Source organism: Anser brachyrhynchus (genome assembly GCF_964034855.1).
Source record: "Anser brachyrhynchus genome assembly, chromosome: 7".
NCBI classification, from domain to species: domain Eukaryota; kingdom Metazoa; phylum Chordata; class Aves; order Anseriformes; family Anatidae; genus Anser; species Anser brachyrhynchus.
The window spans coordinates 7,520,526-7,540,599 of NC_137701.1; the positions used below are offsets into that span (position 1 = coordinate 7,520,526).

Sequence of the window (20,074 nt, forward strand, 5' to 3'; positions counted from 1 at the left end):
GGGTGGGGAGCGAGCCCCACTCCATCCCCTGCGAGGGGGGTTTAGGAGTAGGGCAGGGAGCAGTGGGCAGTGCAGCTCAGCCCCGCACCACGCTGCGGACCCCTGCCCGCCCTACTCGGCCACACTAGTGCCTTGCTGGGCAACAGGGCTCGGGCAGCGTGGGGCTGAGGCCTTCAATACTTGCCCCGTCCACGTCTGGTACCAGCTGCGAGGCAGCAAAGCCCGCAGGTGCAAGGACAGCCGAGCACGCATAGAGCCAGGATGCTTGAGCATCCATGTGGACTTCATGGAATTACCGCACCAGGTTGTCAGAACTGATCAACTCCATCCAAACCCAGGGTTTGTTTTAAAAAAGCACTCAGCAGCCCACCGAGCAGCCAGCCAACCAACCAGCCAGCACAAACGCCTCTCGTTTTTGCAGCTGCCTGCGAGCAAGCGAATCCTCCTGCCCAAGTAAGTGAGCAAGTTTGGGCTGCCGCTTGCCTCGCCGCGCACAACGGGACCTCCGGCTGCCCCCAGCACCCGGGGAGCTGGCAGCCCTCTGGAGACCCTCGCCAGCTCCAGGTAGCCAAGGGATGCACCCAGCCACCCCCAGCCCCTCCTGGACTCCACGCCGGGGGCTGTAACCCCACGCCCAGGTTGGGGTGCCTATTCCCAGCGTTTCTAGGGCCGGGCTGCAAATGCTCAGCCCCGCAAAGGGGAGCCCCGGTGGCTCGCAGTGGGGAGCAGCACCCGCAGGACTCCCCCGAGGGAGCAGAGCGCTCAGCCCCGGCCCCGCCGCACGCCCATTTGCATACAGAAATATTAAATAAAATTAAAAAGAAAAGCCCGGCCAGGGTTCCAGCTCCCTGCACCAGGCGCTAACGCACACGCAGCAATTTCCATTTCGCCGGAGCCACCGCTACAAGGAGAAGGAGAGCGCAGAGAGGCGGGGGGGTACAGGCTGGGGGGGGGAGGCAGGAGAAGACATTACCAGAGTTTTGTCCCCGTTCTTGCTCAGGGGACCTCGGAAAACTCCCTTGATGTTGCGAAAGTGCCCGTTGCTGAGGTGCGCCGAGCTGATGACGATGTAGTAGCACTCCATGGGGCCGGGGCTCCCCGGGCGCTGGGGGCCCGCTCGGGAGCCCCCCGGCATGCGCGGCACAGCCCGGCACGGCTCGGCACAGCCCGGCACGGCTCGGCACGGCACAGCCCGGCACGGCTCGGCACAGCCCGGCTCGCCTCTACACCCGGCGCGGCGCCTGGCGGGGGAGGAGGAGGAGGAGGAGGAGGAGGAGGAGGAGGTGGTGGCGGAGGAAGAGGAGGAGGAGGAGGAGCGGCGGCATCGCCGTGGCTTCGGCGGAGCCGTGTGCGGTGCCGCCTCCGCCGGGCATAGCGGTATTATAGCGGGCGGTGGTGCCGCTCCGCTGCACGGAGCCAATGGCAGGGAGACAGCGGGCCGGCGGCGGCTGCCGGGGGGGGACAGCGGCCACACCACACCGCCACGGCAGGTAAAGGATGGGAGCTCCCCCCCCGCATCCCTCTTTTTTTTTTTGGGGGGGGGGGGGGGGGGGGGGGGAAGCGCCACCGTGGGTCGGGGCGGGGTGGGATGGCCAAGCATCCCTCCCACCATCCTCCCCCCCCATCCCTCCCGCTTTTCATATATATATATATATATATATATACTGAACATTGCTTTTAAAATACCTCGGGTCAGCGGCTTCAGGGCGGGGGCCCCCCAGCCCGGCTCTGTAACCGCACGCCCCCGCCGCTCCCTCGCCTCCTGCCCCGGCCCCGCTGCGCTTCCCCCGCCCGGGGAGGGATGCAGGAAAAAAGGGTCCCCGCCTGCCCCCACCCCGGAGCGAGGCAGGGAGCCGGGAGCCTTCCTCCGCTTTTGGCACGGTTTGGGAAAGGTTTTTGTGTTCAAGATGCTCGGGTCCTGCTTTTTTTTTTTTTTCCCCTCCCCAAGAGAGCCCTGATTTGCAGCCTCGTCGCATAGGACGCGAAGCATCCCCAGGCGGCTCACCTTCCAGCCTGCTCTCCCTTTGTTCTGCATAGCTAACAGGAGCATTTACGGGGCCACAGTCCGGTGCTGAAAGAGGGAACGCCTCAGAAAATAAGCGCAGAGCCGCGATGTAACCTCCAAACCCGTCCCCTAGTCAGCAGCTGCTGCTGGCAACAAAACATCACCATCCTATCGCTCTCCCCCTCAAAAATAAAGGCACCCAGGAAATTTTGGAGGGCGCAGGGGAGGGGGACAGACACTTTTCCTACCAGAATCTGTGCAGTTTGTATCCCTGATAAAGGAAGCAACAAATCATGGGAGGTGCCTTGCTCCGAGGAGACTTTTCTATCTGCTCTACTTCCCACCCTATGGCGAGCAGCACGACTTGACAGGTGTCGTTCATCCCTCTGAAGCTGCAGTACTTTGGAAGGGATCCTGGAAATGCCAAAAGCACTGAGTTTTGACAGCCCGGAGATAGGTGAGGTACCAGAATTTGCTGCTGCTTGTCACAGCCCCCAAAAATAGGGTGAAAGAGGTAAGCACACGTAATAGCCCACTGGTTTTGTGTGCATGTTTGTACATGCACAGCCAAAAATAATCAGTGGGCTCAGTACAGTATAAACATGGAGTCAATATCATAAATATTTGATAGGTTTAACAGCATCCCACATTTATGGCACAATTCCAGCCCCAGCCTGTCTCACAGGTGTAAATAACACTGAGATGGGACCCTTCCATATTACAGGTTGCTGGAAGCTATAACGTTAGTTTTTGTGGTGGGCTTTTTGATGGTGCTGGCAAGGGAAAAGCTGCCAACTGGAAGGTTTAGGCGAGAAGCTCCCCTGGGCAGCAAGTCTTTCACAAACATCCCATATTTGGGTAGGATAAAGTAATGAAAAGACAGAGAACAGTAACCAAAAAAAAAAAATATTCAGCTTCTTTTTCTGGGAATAGGGCATAACGCGCATTCATTCTTGGACTGAAACACCAATTTTTTCCACCTTTTTGAACATAATGTTCCTGCTATGCCAGCTCCTCACAGCCAATCTCCTCTGTGCATTCTCCCTTGCAAAGAATCGCAACGTTTGAACGTCTTGGAAATGCCTGCACTGACCACTTGTTACATAGTGCAGGTGTTTAATTGCTTTCTGAAACCAGGGGTTCCCACGTGCAGGGCCAGAGGGCTGCTCTCAGGGCTTGTGGGAGGCATGCAGGCACTGCTAACACGCTCTTGCTGGGAGTATAAGGCCATGGGAAATAAGAGCACCCAATAAGCAAAATATAGGTCTTTATCTAATTGGCTGCCTTTTTTTTTTTTTTTTTTTTTGCTTCCTCTCTCACAGTTTACTATCTTCAATTTTCCTTGTGGTCACACATGCTCAGGTGCTTCTTCTTCCCAAATCTTTTCCCTTTAAAAACAAATCTTAATAAATTGCTAATTTTCTAAGCCCCTAAGCTCATGGTTCTACATACCCTCAGCCCTACCTATTTCCGTCTCTGTCCTATTCCCCTGAGTAAATATGCGGGGTTTGAGCTGAGGAGACTATTCATTCAAATCTCTGCCACACAGCAAGTGTGGTGCTGCTGATTTACTCATTCCCTTATTCTACCTGATACTTCCTCTTCAGGAAAATCTCCAAGGAGTTCCTGTGTAAAACTGCAAATATCAGCTCAAGGAACTGGATATGGATTTGAGAGACCTTGTGGAGAACTTCTGAACTAGAAGCCAGTGAATGAATTACATTAATTCACATATGTTGTACTGTTTTTTTTTTGGGGGGGAGGGGGATTGGTTGGTTGGTTTTTCCTGTGACAATTATAATAATATTCTGTAGTTCAACATGTTGTAACATTCATCATTTAAGGAACAGGCCTGGCATAATTCAGAAAAAAATACTCGATGGTATCAATAATACCCTTTTGTTTAACAATCTCCAAAGCATGCCATGGCATATGTATTACCAAGTGAATATATTCTGATAAATCCTTTCACTCGCTGCTGAAACATATCCATCAAGGATAGAAAGAAGTATCTGTGCAGTAAGTCACAAGAAACCCAATTCAGCTCCCACCGCACTTCTTATTGAATTCAATATAATTCAGTTTATCCTAAGAATCTCTCCCTCTAACTAATCTGCTGAGACGCACCTCTTTATCCTTTTTGTTTTTATTTTACTTTACTTTCTCAGTCTCTTTCTATTGATCTCCTTCATATTTTTTTTCCTCCAGTTAGCCTTCCATCTTTCCCCGTTCTTTAGATGCCCTCCACCCATTCATTAAGCAGAAGGCAAAATGTGAGTATCCCGTTTGCCTTTTAAAGGCCATTACGACGTAATGCACGTTATAGTGGCGAAACACACATGATATGCTACATTACAAATGCATTCATTCATCAGCTATGGGGGTGGTGAAACTAGAATAAAGGAAACTGGGACACTCCTGTAGCCTGGTTGCTCAGCACATCCTTCACCACACGCAAAGATCATCGCAGTGGCCTCCCTGTCTTGGGGCACAAGCCACGTGGAGAGCTGCTGCCACCATTGCCAAGGAAAGGCAACAGCATCTTGGAGCCCTGTGAGCTCTTGGGCTGCATCCTTCAGCCCTCAAGAGTGGCAACAAGAGGACTGTGATCTGAAAAGCTGCAACAGAAATTTATTAAACCCTGCAGTAGATAGATTTGTGCTTTGCTTCGCCAGCACTGCGAAGCGCGTCATTTCACACTGCCATTCCTGCAAGGCATCACAGGAAGCCTCAGCCTGGTGAGGATTGCCCCCTCACATGCCCGCACAGCATCTCTGTCCAGCCCTGAATGAGCTCACATGGCTGAGAGATGCCAACACCTTTCCTCCCCTCTTCTTCCAAATCACCAATACTACCGCTGTCTGCTGTAGGATACTGTAGGGGAAAACCTTTTGGTGTTTAATAAGTCAAATACGCGACTCTCTCTGGCTTGCCTTCTTAACATCTGAGCTGTCAGGGAAACTGCAGCGTACGTAAGCTCCTAAAATTATTTCCCCATTCAATCTCTCCCCTCAAAAATAAAATTGTTTAAAGCTTATAGCTTGAGAACTGTGCTAGATCCCCTGGCACACTTCTCAAACCGCACTTTGAGGAGCATTGAAGATGTTGGCACAGTCTGACTGCAAGCATTGCTGCTTCATCCCCCTCTTTCAACTTGCAAACCGGGGGAAAGAGGCATTCCAGATACAAGGTGACATCCAGAGGTTGATGTGCTTCACTGTGTTAAACCATATAGCAGGGTCCTCCAAGCAAACCCTCCAGCATGCACACAGGTGGAGCAGCTCTACACGGAAAGCACACAGAGCCAGCCACCAACACCTGATGAGTCCTGAGACCGATCCATGACCGACTGCTATGGAAAACACTCCTCAGCTTCACCCCGTAATAATCTAGCACAACAGTGCAAGGAATAATACTCTATAGATAGCACTGGAAAACTCTATTAATAAAGACAAAAATATACCCCTCCATAAATCAAAACTCAAATGCAGTAAGACCGCAGAATGGGTGTGCTTCCTCAGCGACACCAGCCAAAGCCCCCAACATTCTAGCACACAAATTACACAGCCTGCACAATATTAAAGCCAACAGGACATTAATCCCGGAAAGCAATATCCAAGGAGATCTCAAGCAGCCCTTCACTGTCTCGTATGCTCCTGAAATGAGAGCTGGCTAATGAGCATCACATTTTAATTTTTACCAATTAATTTTTTTTTAAATTTTAACCAGTTAAAAACTTGCTTTGTTAAAAAATACATAATACTTCAAAGATACTGAAGAAGCAAAAGGCTTTTATCCAAAAGAAGTGAGGCACCAAGAGAAAACCCAGCAAATAAAAGCAAATTAATGAATAAATAGGAAAATCATACATTTAGAGAACTAGGATAGCAGGTGGGTTGTGGCCATTTATCAGAAGCAGATTATTTCCCATGCTCACATCCACACAACTTTTTCCACAATTAAAAGAGTTTAAAGAATCGATCAAAAGTCTTATGCAGTCAATAGGAAACCACCTTTGCTGAGCTTTGCTTGATTTACATTAGCGGCAGGAATTGCCACAAGAAGTCCCGAAATTCAGGCCAGGACTTGGCACTGCAACCCATCTTTTCCACTGGGTGGTGGTAATGAGATCAAAAAGTTCAGGAGAACAAACTACAAAAGCACTCGGAACAGAACCGGTATTCCTTGATTCATTCTGTCGGTCTCTACGTAGATACCTATTTGTGGGTGTGTGAACACATACACATGGCTATGTATACGTACACAGCCCTGAAAATGTGTATGTCCATTCCTGTTTATGCCGCACTAATGAGTGGATGAGTAAAATAGTTTCTAAAGTATTTCAAAGCACAAAAGAAGAATATTAAAACATCTCTGGAATGGCTGGTGCACATTCTATAATTAAACACCGTTTGCTTCTTTAGTATTCAGTTCACCAACATAATTTTCTCAATGTAAAAGCTGAGCAGAGCTGGGGTGACACTGTGACACTGATGACAGGTCAGAAAGTAGAACTATATTATTCCTGAATGAGCCAATATAAATTAGAGACCCACCGGGAAAATAACTGTGGTTAATATTTTAATAAATTTCATCGAGTTCAACGTATGACACACTGTTATGGCTTCCTTTAGCTTGTGATCTGTAGTAGTCAGAAAAAATGAAAATTAAAATTCAAAGCAATGTGTTTATTTCCTCAACGCTACACATTGCAGAGAGATCTAATTTTTAGAAGGGGAACATTTGGCATCATCTGAAAATCAAAACCCTCTACAATATTTATGGTTACAACCTCTCAGTTTAAGACACCATAAATCAAACCAGACATTAATTGGTTCACTTTCACAGGGTGCTTGTTCTAACAATACCAACACACAGCAGAATATCAAGTACATGCTAGGGAAGGATACTTCTAATTCCATACAATATGACATATTGCTGCGTACAGGTTAGATCGCACCCCTTTACACCACGGCTCATACAAAGAGCAGGTAATGTAATATTGTAATAACCATGGCATATAATCCACGAGTTTGGTTTAAACCCTCAACAGTGGTGAAGTTCGTTACGCTAATTAAGAGAGGCACATCTTTACCCTGCAGCTCCCAGGCATTAGAGCCCATGACATGTTTTGTCAGTAACATTGCGAGGCTTGCTTGGGAACCTGAAGCAAGGTTTGGAGGTGGTCAGAGCCTTATGTCTGCATTCGCTTACTGTTCTGCACCGGAGTTTCGTCTCCTGATCTTATCTGAACAGACTTTTATGGCTTATTTCCCTTTTTTACTGTACAACTTAAAAAGGCAGTAGGACTCCCAGCTGGAGTATGCATAAGCCACATTCCACACTGTATAATAATTTTAAAAGCCTACAATTTTTACTATCTATGATTTAAGCACAGGTAGATACATGCACTGCTCTAAAGTTCTTGAAGTGCTCATTACGGTCCTCCTGAGTGGTGCTCAACACTATCAGCTTCCTGTGGGAAAGGCCCTGTTTACTCATTAGAACAATTATATAATTTTTTCCTTAATAACTAATGACTTACCAATCTGTCTACTGCAGAGAAAGAATATAATTGCAAATAGGCGAAATCTTTTGATGCTAAAAATACCATCAAAAGAATTTATTCACCTTCCAAAAGATGACTAACTTATGTGCTTAATTAAAAACAGCCATATCAAAATAGCCTCAAGCATATTATAGATTACCAGCCTGAAAAATTTCATTGTAAGAAACAAAGTCAGTATTGTTCTAAAAATAGAGAGGATTTCCAAAATCCGGTATATCCTTGTTGGCATTTTGACGATTAAAAAATGTCTACATAATTCATTTAATTAAGGAAAAACTTCCTCATTAGCTCAAGCTAAATAAATCGTGCTAAATTTTATCCAAATGTACATTTTATTGGGTATCTGTAAAACCTGTGTAGTCAGAAGACAAAGCAGAACACTATTAATAGCAACACCAAGACAACTGCCATTGATAATCTGAAAACCTGTGCTCAAGCTGCAACATGAGCAGCTTTTATTTAATCCAAATTTTTAGTCCCCTTAGACTTATATTGATCTTCTGCTGCTCAATCCTGAGTTCAAAGAGTCCTCCTTCTTTCCAAGATGGAAGAGAGGATGAATGCTGCTACTTTTAATGATTACATAATTAATTTAATTAAAATAATATGCACTCTGACTTCATTTATTATTTGAGTGGAAAAAGTTTTATGTAGTTTCATAATTTCTCTTCTCTACAGCCACGTTCATGTAACCCTTCAGAGCAACAGCTCCTGGTGATAAAGTCCATAGATAGGGCCACCAAAAAAAAAATTGTCTTCAGTTCCAACAGACCATCTCCCACTTCCTTCTTTGCATAATATGTAGATACAAAGTTAGGTGCTTATTTTTCCACTTTTATTATTGCTACGTACATTCTAACGTCACAACATATTTGCATAACTGTGTATTACTACTCCTCCTCTCAAATCTGAATCTAACAGAAGAGATCTATTAATAAAATATAAACACCCAGAATTATGTATATTTGCTTTCATAGAATTTCTATACTAATGTCTCTTAAGTATATTGAATTAGCCTTGAACTGACCGTAACACTGGCATTCCCATTAGAACCAATGACACTAATGTATTTGAAATGCAAGAACCAGCAAGAGGAAAAGAGTATAAAATGCTTTAAAAGTCAAAACAAAAATAAAAATCAACTATTTCCTGGGAACTGGTGTATTGAAAACTTTTTTTTTTAAACAGGAAAATGCAAATTAAAAATAAAATGTAGAAAACGTGCAGAAAAAAAAATCATCTGCATTCAAATTCTCATGTCTCAAAAAAGCAAGCTAAACCTGCTGATCTGGAAATAGTTCCAAACCAGGCAAAGCAAACAAACAAAACCCTACTTGTTTTGAGGCAGACCTTGAGATTTGCTGCTTACCTTTATTAAGACAAATCACAGGTTCCCTTTTGCTTGAAAAGATGAGAATTTGAAATAGCAAGTGGAGAGATGACTTGACTATCACAACTGTATCTCTCCTTCTAATATGTTTTCCAGAATGCTGTCCAATGTATTTTAAAAACATCCTCATTAGATAAAGCATCTGTGTTAAGGGCCCAAGGGACTGAGCGTGGTAGACTCAGCCATTGCCAGGACTGTCCCTCACCACCTTACCTTGCCTAAACTTGCCTCTTGTAAGCATTTTCCTTGCTACATTTTGTCAACTTGAAATCCCCATCAATTATGTGACCCAACACAGAAATCAGATGACCTTCAAGCTTCCCTCTTCATCTTTACAAATATTCATGCGCTACTATAAGACAGTGAAATCCCTATATCTCTGTAGTTTCTGACGGTAAAGCCTTACTACCATTAGTTTGATTCTTGATCACAAATCAATACTTTGAGCTTTGTAGTTATTTTTGTATATCATCTGCAAACTCTCTCCATTCACTTTCCAGAGCAGAAAATTCTCTTAGGAAAATATATTTTATATTGAAATGACCAAAAGTGTAATCTACTTGCAAGCAGATTATATTTAAACATCAGCTCTTAAAGACATCCATTTAAATCCTTTGGCTGGTATTTGTCTCCATCACATCCTCGATGTTATTTTTAGAAAGCAAAACACAGATGAATTTCATAATAACACCATAAAGGTTGAAAAAATGAAGTTGCAACAAAACTGCTTCACCGAGAGACTGAGAATGATAGTAATATTCAGGTAATGCCACTGCCCAATAAGACTGAATATAAATATACAGGGCACACATCTACCTTACTCCTGATGCGTCTAGGGTGGGCATTGCCCCCATTCAACTGTAGCCATTTAAAAGTTGGGAGCCTGATTCCTGACTCTGGGGGTGGGTTCAACTGCGCCAGGGACCAACCTTCCTTTCTCTGCACTGATTTACAGAGAGGTTGGACCAGATGATCTCTGAGGTCCCTTCCACCCTGGCTTTTCTATGATTCATGAAAGCCTACGCAATACTTCCATCACCTACAAATTAAGCCTCTAGGCTAAGGCTAGGCAGGGTAAGTTGGATCTTCAGTCTGCAGTAGGAGGAAGCTTACTGATTTTGACAGTCTTTCATCTTTCAACTATCATCTGTCTTTAAAGGTAAATAGTTAATAAAAGGCAGTTTCACTTGTATTCCTGAACACACTGAGGCTTTGTATATTCTGTCTTTATTTAACAACTTGAGTCCCACCTGCCATGCTTCCAAAAGAAATCCACAAAAAAAAAAAAAAACTATCTTTGATAATTAATTATCTTTGATAGCTGATTCATCTTTCTCGCTTTATATTCACACAGGATGTCTGGTGAGTGTTGACATGGACACTTCGGCCCACCCTCGAGCTTTTTTCAGGGCTGGCAAGCCCCCATTCTCTTTCGTAGTGACATCACAGAATCCTAACGTCCACAATTTGTTAATTTTCAGTAAACTCTTTGACTGCAACTGATGCTTCCCTTTGCAAAATGTTTTCTTATCAGTTCTCATCTGCAGTTTATTCACCATTCATGTGAGGAACTAATGAGAGACCTGAAAGAAAACCAAATACTATTTGTTTTAATTTATTAGAAAGTAGCCAATTTTTGCACAATATTTCAACCTTGAATTTTGGATTTAACAGAGCATTACTGCAACTGAAGGCTAGCAGTGATTTAAGTGAATTTTGGACAAAGCATTTTCTGACCTCCTGAAAACAACAGCAGGAAACCAACTCCAGTGGTCAGAATTGGCTCATAAAGATGAAAAACTACATGTACTTCTGGCCTTTAAATTGCTCTTCAACAGAGCGATAAGAGACATCATATAGAACCTTATCAGGATTTAATTTCCTAACAGAAATGAGAAAGGAATGTGCAAAATCCCCCTTATGGAATCTAACATTAGATTGCAGTACGCGATAAAAATACAATTGGAGTATACCTGAGGAAGGTAAAATTACATCTTGTGGTCCTGAAGATGCTTTCCATACGCAAATCGACTCAAAAATAGCATATTTCTGGCTTGCTATACTTGACAGTCTTCCTCAGGATATTTTTTTTTTTAAAAGCAAAATCTGCTCATACTAATAGTGTCTTTTTAGTGCTTCTATAATGGTAACTCATGAAACGTGGTTAGTATATGAGATTTATGAATGAAACCTGTCAAAGTACACATAGTACAACAATACCATTGATAAACTTCTTCGTAATGTAATCCTTCGCTATAGTCTATCTGTATCATAAGAGGTCTATACTACAAGACACCACCACCACTACTATATGAAACATCTCTATTTTATATGTATATTTTTTGTACGTGCATCTTTTGTCTCACTCTTAATGTTTTCACTCTTGTATCTTAAATGTATTTTTTAAAATACCTTTTATTACACTTCTAAGCTCTGCCAGCTACAAGATTATTTCCATATCAACTCAGATTTCAAAAGGCAATTGTGAGCAATGTTGTCCTCTTAATTTAGAGAACACAAATTTTAACCACAAATTTTAAACTTTGCATATTACAATATATACACTGCAGGACCTAAACAAAAGAGATCTACAAATGATACAAGCATATTCAGCATCCACATATGTCCTCTGGGAATAATGGAGATCAGCAGCACTCTGAATTTAAGTACTTCCTCTGCTGTGTAATGGGCAGCATTTTAAGATGAGTGGTTCTAGGAAGTGAGGGCTCCATCCCTCAGCTTCATCATTTTCTTTGTTTTGATTATTTTGCAGTTCCACCTCCTACTGTTTTTGTGTTTTTAATGATGAGACTAAAAGCTATAATAATTGTTACAGCAGTCAGAATGGGAATACTTACTATTCTAACTGTACTGACAGGTGCGGTATTCCCATTTTACAGCACTGCTTGTACTATTTAAAGAAATAGCTTTCTCTGGTCTTACTTTTTGATTAAAAAAGGTAAATTGTTAATAGAATAAAGTTGTACGTGCATTTCTGAACACACTAAAGCTTTGTCTAACCTGTCTTAATTTTGAGGCCCACCTACCATGCTTCCAAAAAAAAAAAAACCCTACAAAAAAGCTTATACTATATATTCGTCAGATAGCTTCCTGAAAATGTCTCAGAAAAGGCTGGTTTGTTTTTTTTTTTCCCCCTCCCTACATTTACTGGATGCCGAAGCAGATAGGGTTTCCCACATTTCTTTACAGCATGTCTTCTGCGTCAGCCTGTTCTGTGAATCTGCAAAGCGTAGTATACATCCTGGTTGTGTGCCAGGTCTGCTTGGGAAGCCAGACTTCCAGCCAGCTCTTTATGCCACAGTAAAGATCATCTGACCTTATGAAAACACACAGCAGACTATACCATTATATATGTTTTGGTGTGGAAAAGCTTCAGCTCTAAAGGTTTCTGCAAACCATGACCTTTCCTTGGACATACTTCAAGCCCCATCGTCACATTATGTTCCCATAATAGAAACTCCCCAAATGAATAAGCAAATATTTAAGTTTTACAGATATATCACCCTAAGGAACTCCTTAGTTAAACATAAATGGCATGGCTGCCTAATGGGCACAAGAAAAATGTTAGGAAAGCAGAGTGTTTGGATAAAACAGCTACAATTAATTTTTCATTTATTTTTTTTTTCTTAAATATAACATGCTCCTGGAGATCATCCTCACTGAACATACTCGTGGTTCCAGGCCCACACACTATTTGATTTCCATAAGGTGTGTGGGAGGCTTTTTAAAACCCACATAATTTTATATATTTTTTTTACATGTTAAATTATTATCATCAGATGGAGGGGAAATTAAACACCCTGAATGTGTTAAAAGCCTCAGTCTTCTTGACTCCTATTACCAACTGCTAACTACTGCTAAAACTCATCCATTTTTGGAATGTGGACAACCTTGATAGCATCAGATGAAGACAAAATAAAAATAGAGCTTTGGAAAATGCTGGGGGTTGAATTCCGGTGTTGAAGAACACTGTGTGAAGCTCTCCACTGCCTCAGCAAATGTAACTTGCCACATTAATATTGCAGCTAACTCATTTCCTAACTTTCCTTTTAGAACAGCCAGAACAATGGTCATACTGAAGAAGGGGACAACCAGATCAAAACTGGGTTATATTTAGCTGTGGTTTCTTGCTTTTTTTTCCTGACAGATGGCAAGGGGGACTGTAAGCTGACAGGAAGTGTTTGGTAAAAATTATTCCTAAATAACCTTACGTCTAGCTTTCCTCTCTTTTTGGCACATTATATATGTTAAGTTTCCTCTTACCTTTTTCTGTGAGAGGACGGTACAAGCAAACTACGTCATTGCCTCACTTATTTGGCTTTAAAGATGATTAGAGGAGGTAAAGCACATCCTGTGCACTTCCTTTCTTCATATAGTCCTTATTTTGACATACAGTCCTCTATATGGTGTTATTGCTATACAGGCACGTGGTAATAAAGACACTAATAAGCAGCAAGCCTGGCTTTTGCTGCCTGGGTCCCATTTCTGTGACACATCCCACACACTAGAAAGAGGTCCTTGGCACACAGACCTACACCACAGGTGAAATTTTGGCTCGTTAAACAGGGTGGTCACATCTCAATTCTGTGCTTCTCTGTGGGATGCCCTTATATATAAAGTGGCATAAGGTGGTAGCTATGGTTTTCACAGCCCCTTTGGTAGCTTTCGATGCGAGTCCATTCAGCACAGACTTTCAGTAGGACGCCACGACTACCATCACCTGCGTGTCCCAAAGCGCGATACGAGGAAACTCTGCTCCACCAACACAGCCGGCTGAACGTGAAAACCAGGTATGTCAGAAAACAGTTACTGCCCTCAGCGCCAGCATCTGTCCGTCTGCTTGCTCGTCTGCAAGGCACTGATTAAGCCTCTGCCAGGCTGTGAGCTCACAGGAGACTCTGATGAGGTAGGCACGTAGGTGCTCTATGGCATCACGACAAGGCAGGCCATAGCCAAAGCAGTATGCCTGTGGCCACTTTTCACCACATACAGACCTAAGATGGGCCTGGGGCCAAACAGAGACTGGGAAGGCAGCACGAGGCCCACGGGCTTCTAGCCCATGGTGGGTGGCAGGACAGTGCCACAGCTCCAGCGCCTCCATCTTGCTGGTGCGGCCTACCCAGCTCCCCACAGCCCTGCCACAGCACAGCCACGGCGCCATGGTCTGGCTTCCTGGCCGTGCATGCGTACCCTGGGTTAATTCTATTTCAGATTAAAAAAAACAAAGAAAGTCCTGAAAGTCAGGTGATCTCACTGCAGCCATAAATATCTGGAAGTTGTGTGATTATTTAATGCTTTCCTCTTTTTGTAAGCCTCTTAAACAGCAGCACATTCTCCAGAGATCATTGGCTTACAGTGTACCAAAGGAAATTAAACTACAGTTAAATTATGGTAAATATATTTCATTCCCCCTAGGAATGGCTAGGTGAAAGTGCTTCATTTCAAATGGAAGCTAAATTAAAAATAATAATAATAATAATAAAAGTTATTTAACCCTAGCATATATAGTAAGGCTCTTGCACAGCTTTGCAGGAACAAGTCCTCACACAGACAATACATAAAACAGAGTATATAGAGAATATATAATTATTTTTCTTCTGAATTTTAAATCAATTTTCAAATCCTATCCTCTAGCAAACATCTTTCATTCAATAGGCATGTATTTTCTGGAGCTGTTTAAAGAATAAAAGTAAAAACTACAATGAGAATTATGATATTTATTGATATCCTGTATAATATATTACCACACAAAGCATGAAGTACAAAACTCAACAACAAAAAGGGATCTTTCTGTTGGAATTGGGTAAACATATAGCACTTGGGCTACAGTCTTTACCTTTCCTTTTCCAGCTTAATTTCAGTATAATTTGGATGTAGCTCCTGGATTTGTATGTTTTTTATTATTATTATTTCCTGTTTGTTGTTGTTTTCAATCCTTTTGAAGTCTAATAGGAACCAAATTTTTCATATTTCTTTTAAAGCTTCTGAAACATTTACGCTAGGAATAGTTTTGCATTTGCTGGGTTTGCCTTCTCTACAGTGTCATTTAACAATCCATATAGAGGTTGAGGTTGTACATCTAGAAAGGGCTCTTGCATCTTAAATTTACCCCAGCAACTGGCCCTAATGAAGTCAATGAGACCACCAATCCACACACATTTAGGTCGGTCAGTCTTGAAACCTTGAAAACGAGTTTGCTAGAGCTGAGATACATAAATGCGCATCTATCGATAATAAACAGAGTCAGAAAATGGAGAGCCGAATGGCTTTGCTGACTGATCTAAAATTAAGATTAAACCAGAACTCGCCTAAGAACAAGGATATATGCTTTATTGACAGAGCTTGGTACATCAGAAAACAACTACGTGCCTTAGAGTTTATTTTTGTTTAAATGGCAGTCAGTACCAGCCATTGACCAATAATAATATTTAAATAGAAAGTAAGAAGTGTCACTGTTTTGCAAGAAGTACGACCCAGCAAAGATTAGGAAATACACCGCAATGGGAAGGCAGTTAAGCACCCAATTCAGCTATTTAGGGATGCTGTCATACTTGCTGCCCACAACAACAAAAACAAAACCATCCACAGTATTCTCAGAAATGAGCTGTTCGGCACCAATATCATGGTAGGCTCAAACTTTGCTAAAGACTTCAGCTTAATTACTGTGATATCCCTCCTCCTCAGCATTAAGACACAAATCTTGCTAAGCACCAACCATACAGCCAAGGACTGATGGATGTATGGCTCTAGAAAGGTATCCAGCGCCCACACTTCTCCCTAACAAGCGAGATTTGAAAAGCCCCATTCCAGCAGCTGAAATGTTTGAAAGCAATGCAGATGCTATTCAGTCTCCTACTGTTCAGATATTACTGTAGGCCACAGGCAACGACATGTTATTTCTTGTAGGATCTCAGTGCAGACCACAAGTCAGTAAGAAGCTTGCTTCTCAGGTACACGCCCACACATTCATTGCATCCTCGTGCTCTTGGAATTAATCAGCACTACAGGAAATGTTTCTACAAAAAAGGTGTTTCTAATATTAACCTGGTATAGATAGATATATGCACATCTATATATGTGTGTATATATATACACACACACTAGATATAAGTATAAATATTTTTAGAACTTTTGCCTGCCAGGCAATGCATAAAATATTAATAATTTTATAATTTATAATCACACTACTAGTCTTATAAAGTACTGTATTATGATTAACATACTAAGAAGTTATAAACAAGAGAATCTGAGACATGTAGACAGCGTGGCAGCTTGCTTGTGGAAAATTGAGCATTTTATACCAATCAACAGATCCAAAATAGCACATGGGCTCCTGTAAACGTAGGCAGGCAAAGAACAGTGCACTTTTGATCAGGATATGGATAAGGTGCTGCTCAAGGAACCTCTCTCCTGCTCGTGTTGGTAATTTTCCCTGCCATGTACCCCAGATCGATTTTTACAAACAGAAGTAAAATAAAATTACATAAGCTGGAATACTGCTTAAAAAGTAGTCTTCAAACACAATTGAGAAAATGAGTCAAACAGCACTGTTGTCAGGACTATACAGCTTGGGTCTTCTTCCCAAAGACTAGGAGAAGCTATCCAGAATCACACAGTTTAAAGAAAAGCAACTACTGTTGACAAAAAATGTGGTTTTAATGGGAAAAACACGCACCAGCCCCAATGACATAAGCTACGTGACACCAACTTCAACTCCACAAGGTTCTGGAGAAATCGCTCTGGGTAGCATAGGAGTTGCCTTTACTTATTATTGAAACCAAATGAAAAGAAAGAAAAGGCAAATAGGTTACAAATGTGCCTGAAAAGGAAAATCAATGGGAGGAGTGCACTCTGTTCCTCTTCCCGTTATCTCTTCTGAGCAGTTCATCATTCACACTTTGCTCAGGACTGCCTTATGCATACCCTAAGTGGTCTCGATCTTTTACAACCTCTGAATAAGCCATTTCTGACAGCCACGTCACTGTTTTTTTCAGTTATTTTAATGAAAAACTTTAGTTATTGTAAGGCCATTTTCCTTATAAAATTAAACTGGCTGGTTAGTCAATACTCAGAAGTAACAGAAAGCCTCTGCCTTCACAGAGCACAGTAGCAGCCTGACTTTTCCTGTGGTCCACTCTTTACCTTTGTAAATGATGATAGCTTGCACTGCTCTCCCTCAGTGTACGCTTAAATGAGCAAAATCCCTCCAAGATCATCTCCTGATGTCGAAGTATAGGAAGTTCCTGATAGTAAGAAGTCAGACCTAATGGGAAATGGATAAACTGTATCCCAGAGGACACTTAAACATCACACTGCATTCTCAGTGTTATTGCAGAAATTGTTATTGCAACTATAGGATTATATATGTATTTACAAGTAAGTATGTTCCAACAGGTCACTTTCGTGAAACGTGATTCTGTAGGGATAATGTAAAAAACAAATGCTAAAAGTTGAAAACAATCTTTCCACATACCTAAGTCACACAATGCTAATGCAGGCAGAAGACATACAACTGTTCCCTTTTTTCCATTGTGTCCTGTTAATATAATTCCTTCTCAGCTTCTTCTAATATACAAACCCATTTCCCAATCACACAATATCTGTATTACATCCCTTGCTCGCCCACAGATCATGAAAGAGATTTGAACCTGTGCAGACTAATTTTGCATGATGTTGCCTATAAGCAGGAGGTATTTAGGGAGAGAACAGAAGTAGCTGAAGGGGCAAAAGTACATTTTTTTTGCCCTAATTTTGTATATGCCAAATGAAATTTCCACTGAGTATAAAAGCTGCTGAAGATGCTATCTGATAAAAAGGATCATAAATGGTGGGTGGGGTTAAATGGGTTTTGTATGTCGCACATCTGGGTGGAACACTTTTTAAAAAAGCATCTGTTAACAAATAACTGGAAAAAAAAAAAAAACAGGTGACATTTTTCCAGGCATCCATTTTCAAATCTGCCTCAATTCTTTTCCAGTAATTTCACAGGGAAAAAAAAGATCTTCTGCATCCAGAATGAATAATCAAAAGTTACAAACAGGGTATGGAACCAGACTTTTTTTTCCTATTCAAGATTTAGTGCCACAAAATAGCTGCAGAAGCTCTCAAAGCAATCAAGTCTCAGATTTCTGACTTGGAAACCTGCAACTCACATCTTCCTCCTTGTTTCAGGGTAAAAGAAACCAGTTAAAATGGGGAGATCTCTGACACATGGACTTTGGGTCTAGCACTTGAGTGAGAAAACCCGAATGGCCCTGAAACACTTTGGCATACAACAAGCTGTTGTCTAGTTCTATGTACAGGAAGCCCTGACGTATGGTTCTTGGGATCAATTGATTACTCAGGATCAGCAAGTTCTTCCCTCCTCCCCACCTCTCTCTCTCTGTCTCCTAACAAGACAAGCTCAGCCTAACCTTGCCCACTCACAGTATTTGCATCTAAGCTGTTAGTGTGCTGACAGCCAGGTGAGTTTGTGTGAAACCCACTTTTCTCCCTGCGGGATTGTATCTCAGTATAGCTACCCTTCATCTGTATCTTTGTTTTAGTCATCTGATCAGGGCTGTCTTTGGTAAAACAAGAATCCTGTCTTTGACTCAACAGAATAATAGTAATAGCATACAATAAGAGGCTTTATAACATGATCATTTTATGTAATCTTTTGTTGTGCAACATCTGAAGTCATAACAATTCCCTGCTCCCACTGGACTACGGATGTCCAAATTTCCATCCTGTACAAAGGCAGATTCTCCTGCAGGATTTCAGGTCAACAAGAAGTTACCCAAAAAGAGAGAAGATGCGCAGAGGGACTATCCTTTTAGCTGGTGGCCATCTAAGAGCTGCTGTTGTGAAAACTCCACAAGTCTTGAGGCAGAGATCTGATTTCAATTGCTATGACAGACATCCTGTGTTATACAGGACACATTTCTTTATTTTTTTCCACTCCTTACTTGTCCAGAGTAGACTACAAGTAACAACAGCTCCTGTTGTGCACCTGCAATACTTGAATTTCACATTTACCTCGTGGAGTGCTCTAATATCATGTGAGAGAACTGTCCTTCTGCAGAGCACTTCAAGATTCAATCCAAATGGAAAACTTTTTTTTAAAGCAATGATCAATAGCTTCTGCTTTTTATTTGCATCAAAAGTGCATACACTATATTTCATGTGGAACATAAGTTTTTCCTTCTGCTCAGTGAATGGATCACAACAAATCAGCTATAAACCTTTACCACCAGCAGATGTAGGCATGCTTTCTCTGCGGTTAAGCTGTATCTGCCTGCCATGAAAGGACAACCTGTTCTCCTCCTGCCTCTCACAAATCTTGAAAATAAAGCGGCATCAGCTGCTTCGGAACAAACAATAACAGCATTCATTTTTCCTCAGGCAAACATAGCTTGTATGCTGCTAATAATGTTTTCCCACTTTTTTTTTTTATCCTATTGTAATCTCTCAGCATAAGAGTCTCAGAAGAGATACCGATAAAGCAGGAGGGAGATGTATCCTTCTCCTTCCCCACTGGTGGCTGAGGAGCTAGAAAGAAGGGACTAAGTGACTGAAAGCATCACGAAATCAAGATATACTTAGGTCAAAGAAAAAAAAAAAGAACAGCAACCTGGAATCCCTTCTCAGCCCCAATTCTCTCCATCCCGAGGGTTTTTTTCTATCATATATGCCTCCCTACATCCTCAGGGAAAGCCAAAAAGCTTCAAAAAGCTGGTTCCTCCCTTTCTGTCCCCACTTATGGCTGAAAATCAGCACGATTCCCCACTGCCAGCCTGAATTCAGGACAGCAGCAGCCAGCCCTTGGTGTCCCATTCTGCAGCTGCTTGCACATCTCTCAAACAGCAGTGTAAGAATGAATCAGCTATTTTAGGGCTGTATTATACCTTGGCCATTAATAGAATAAAACTACAGGAGACAGTGCTGATAAATGCCTACCCACCATTTTCTGTTTCTCAGTTAAGCTTACAAAGGTTTTTGTTAGCTGCTGTTCTTTTAGACACTGCCATACATGGGGTTTCCTATGGTATAATTATCAAATTGCAATTAAAAAGTTGTCTTGCTCTTCAACATGAAAAGTATTTGAAGA

At 42.2% G+C, this 20,074-nt stretch overlaps 1 protein-coding gene across 8 annotated transcripts in view; it reads right to left on the bottom strand.

The window, feature by feature from the left end:
• Positions 1 to 20,074, bottom strand: part of ZNF804A (zinc finger protein 804A) — a 420,932-nt gene that overhangs the window by 153,875 nt on the left and 246,983 nt on the right. Inside the window, exon 1 of one of the 8 annotated variants that reach the window (XM_080598901.1) lies at positions 2,006 to 3,617. The exons of 6 other annotated variants lie outside the window; for them this stretch is intronic. In XM_080598901.1, coding sequence (XP_080455027.1) covers positions 2,006 to 2,050 — 45 coding nt within the window. In that variant the 5' untranslated portion in view covers positions 2,051 to 3,617. Of the gene's footprint in view, positions 1 to 973; positions 1,547 to 2,005; positions 3,618 to 20,074 lie in introns of those variants that run through there. One more of the 8 variants, XM_080598894.1, reaches the window with a different exon arrangement.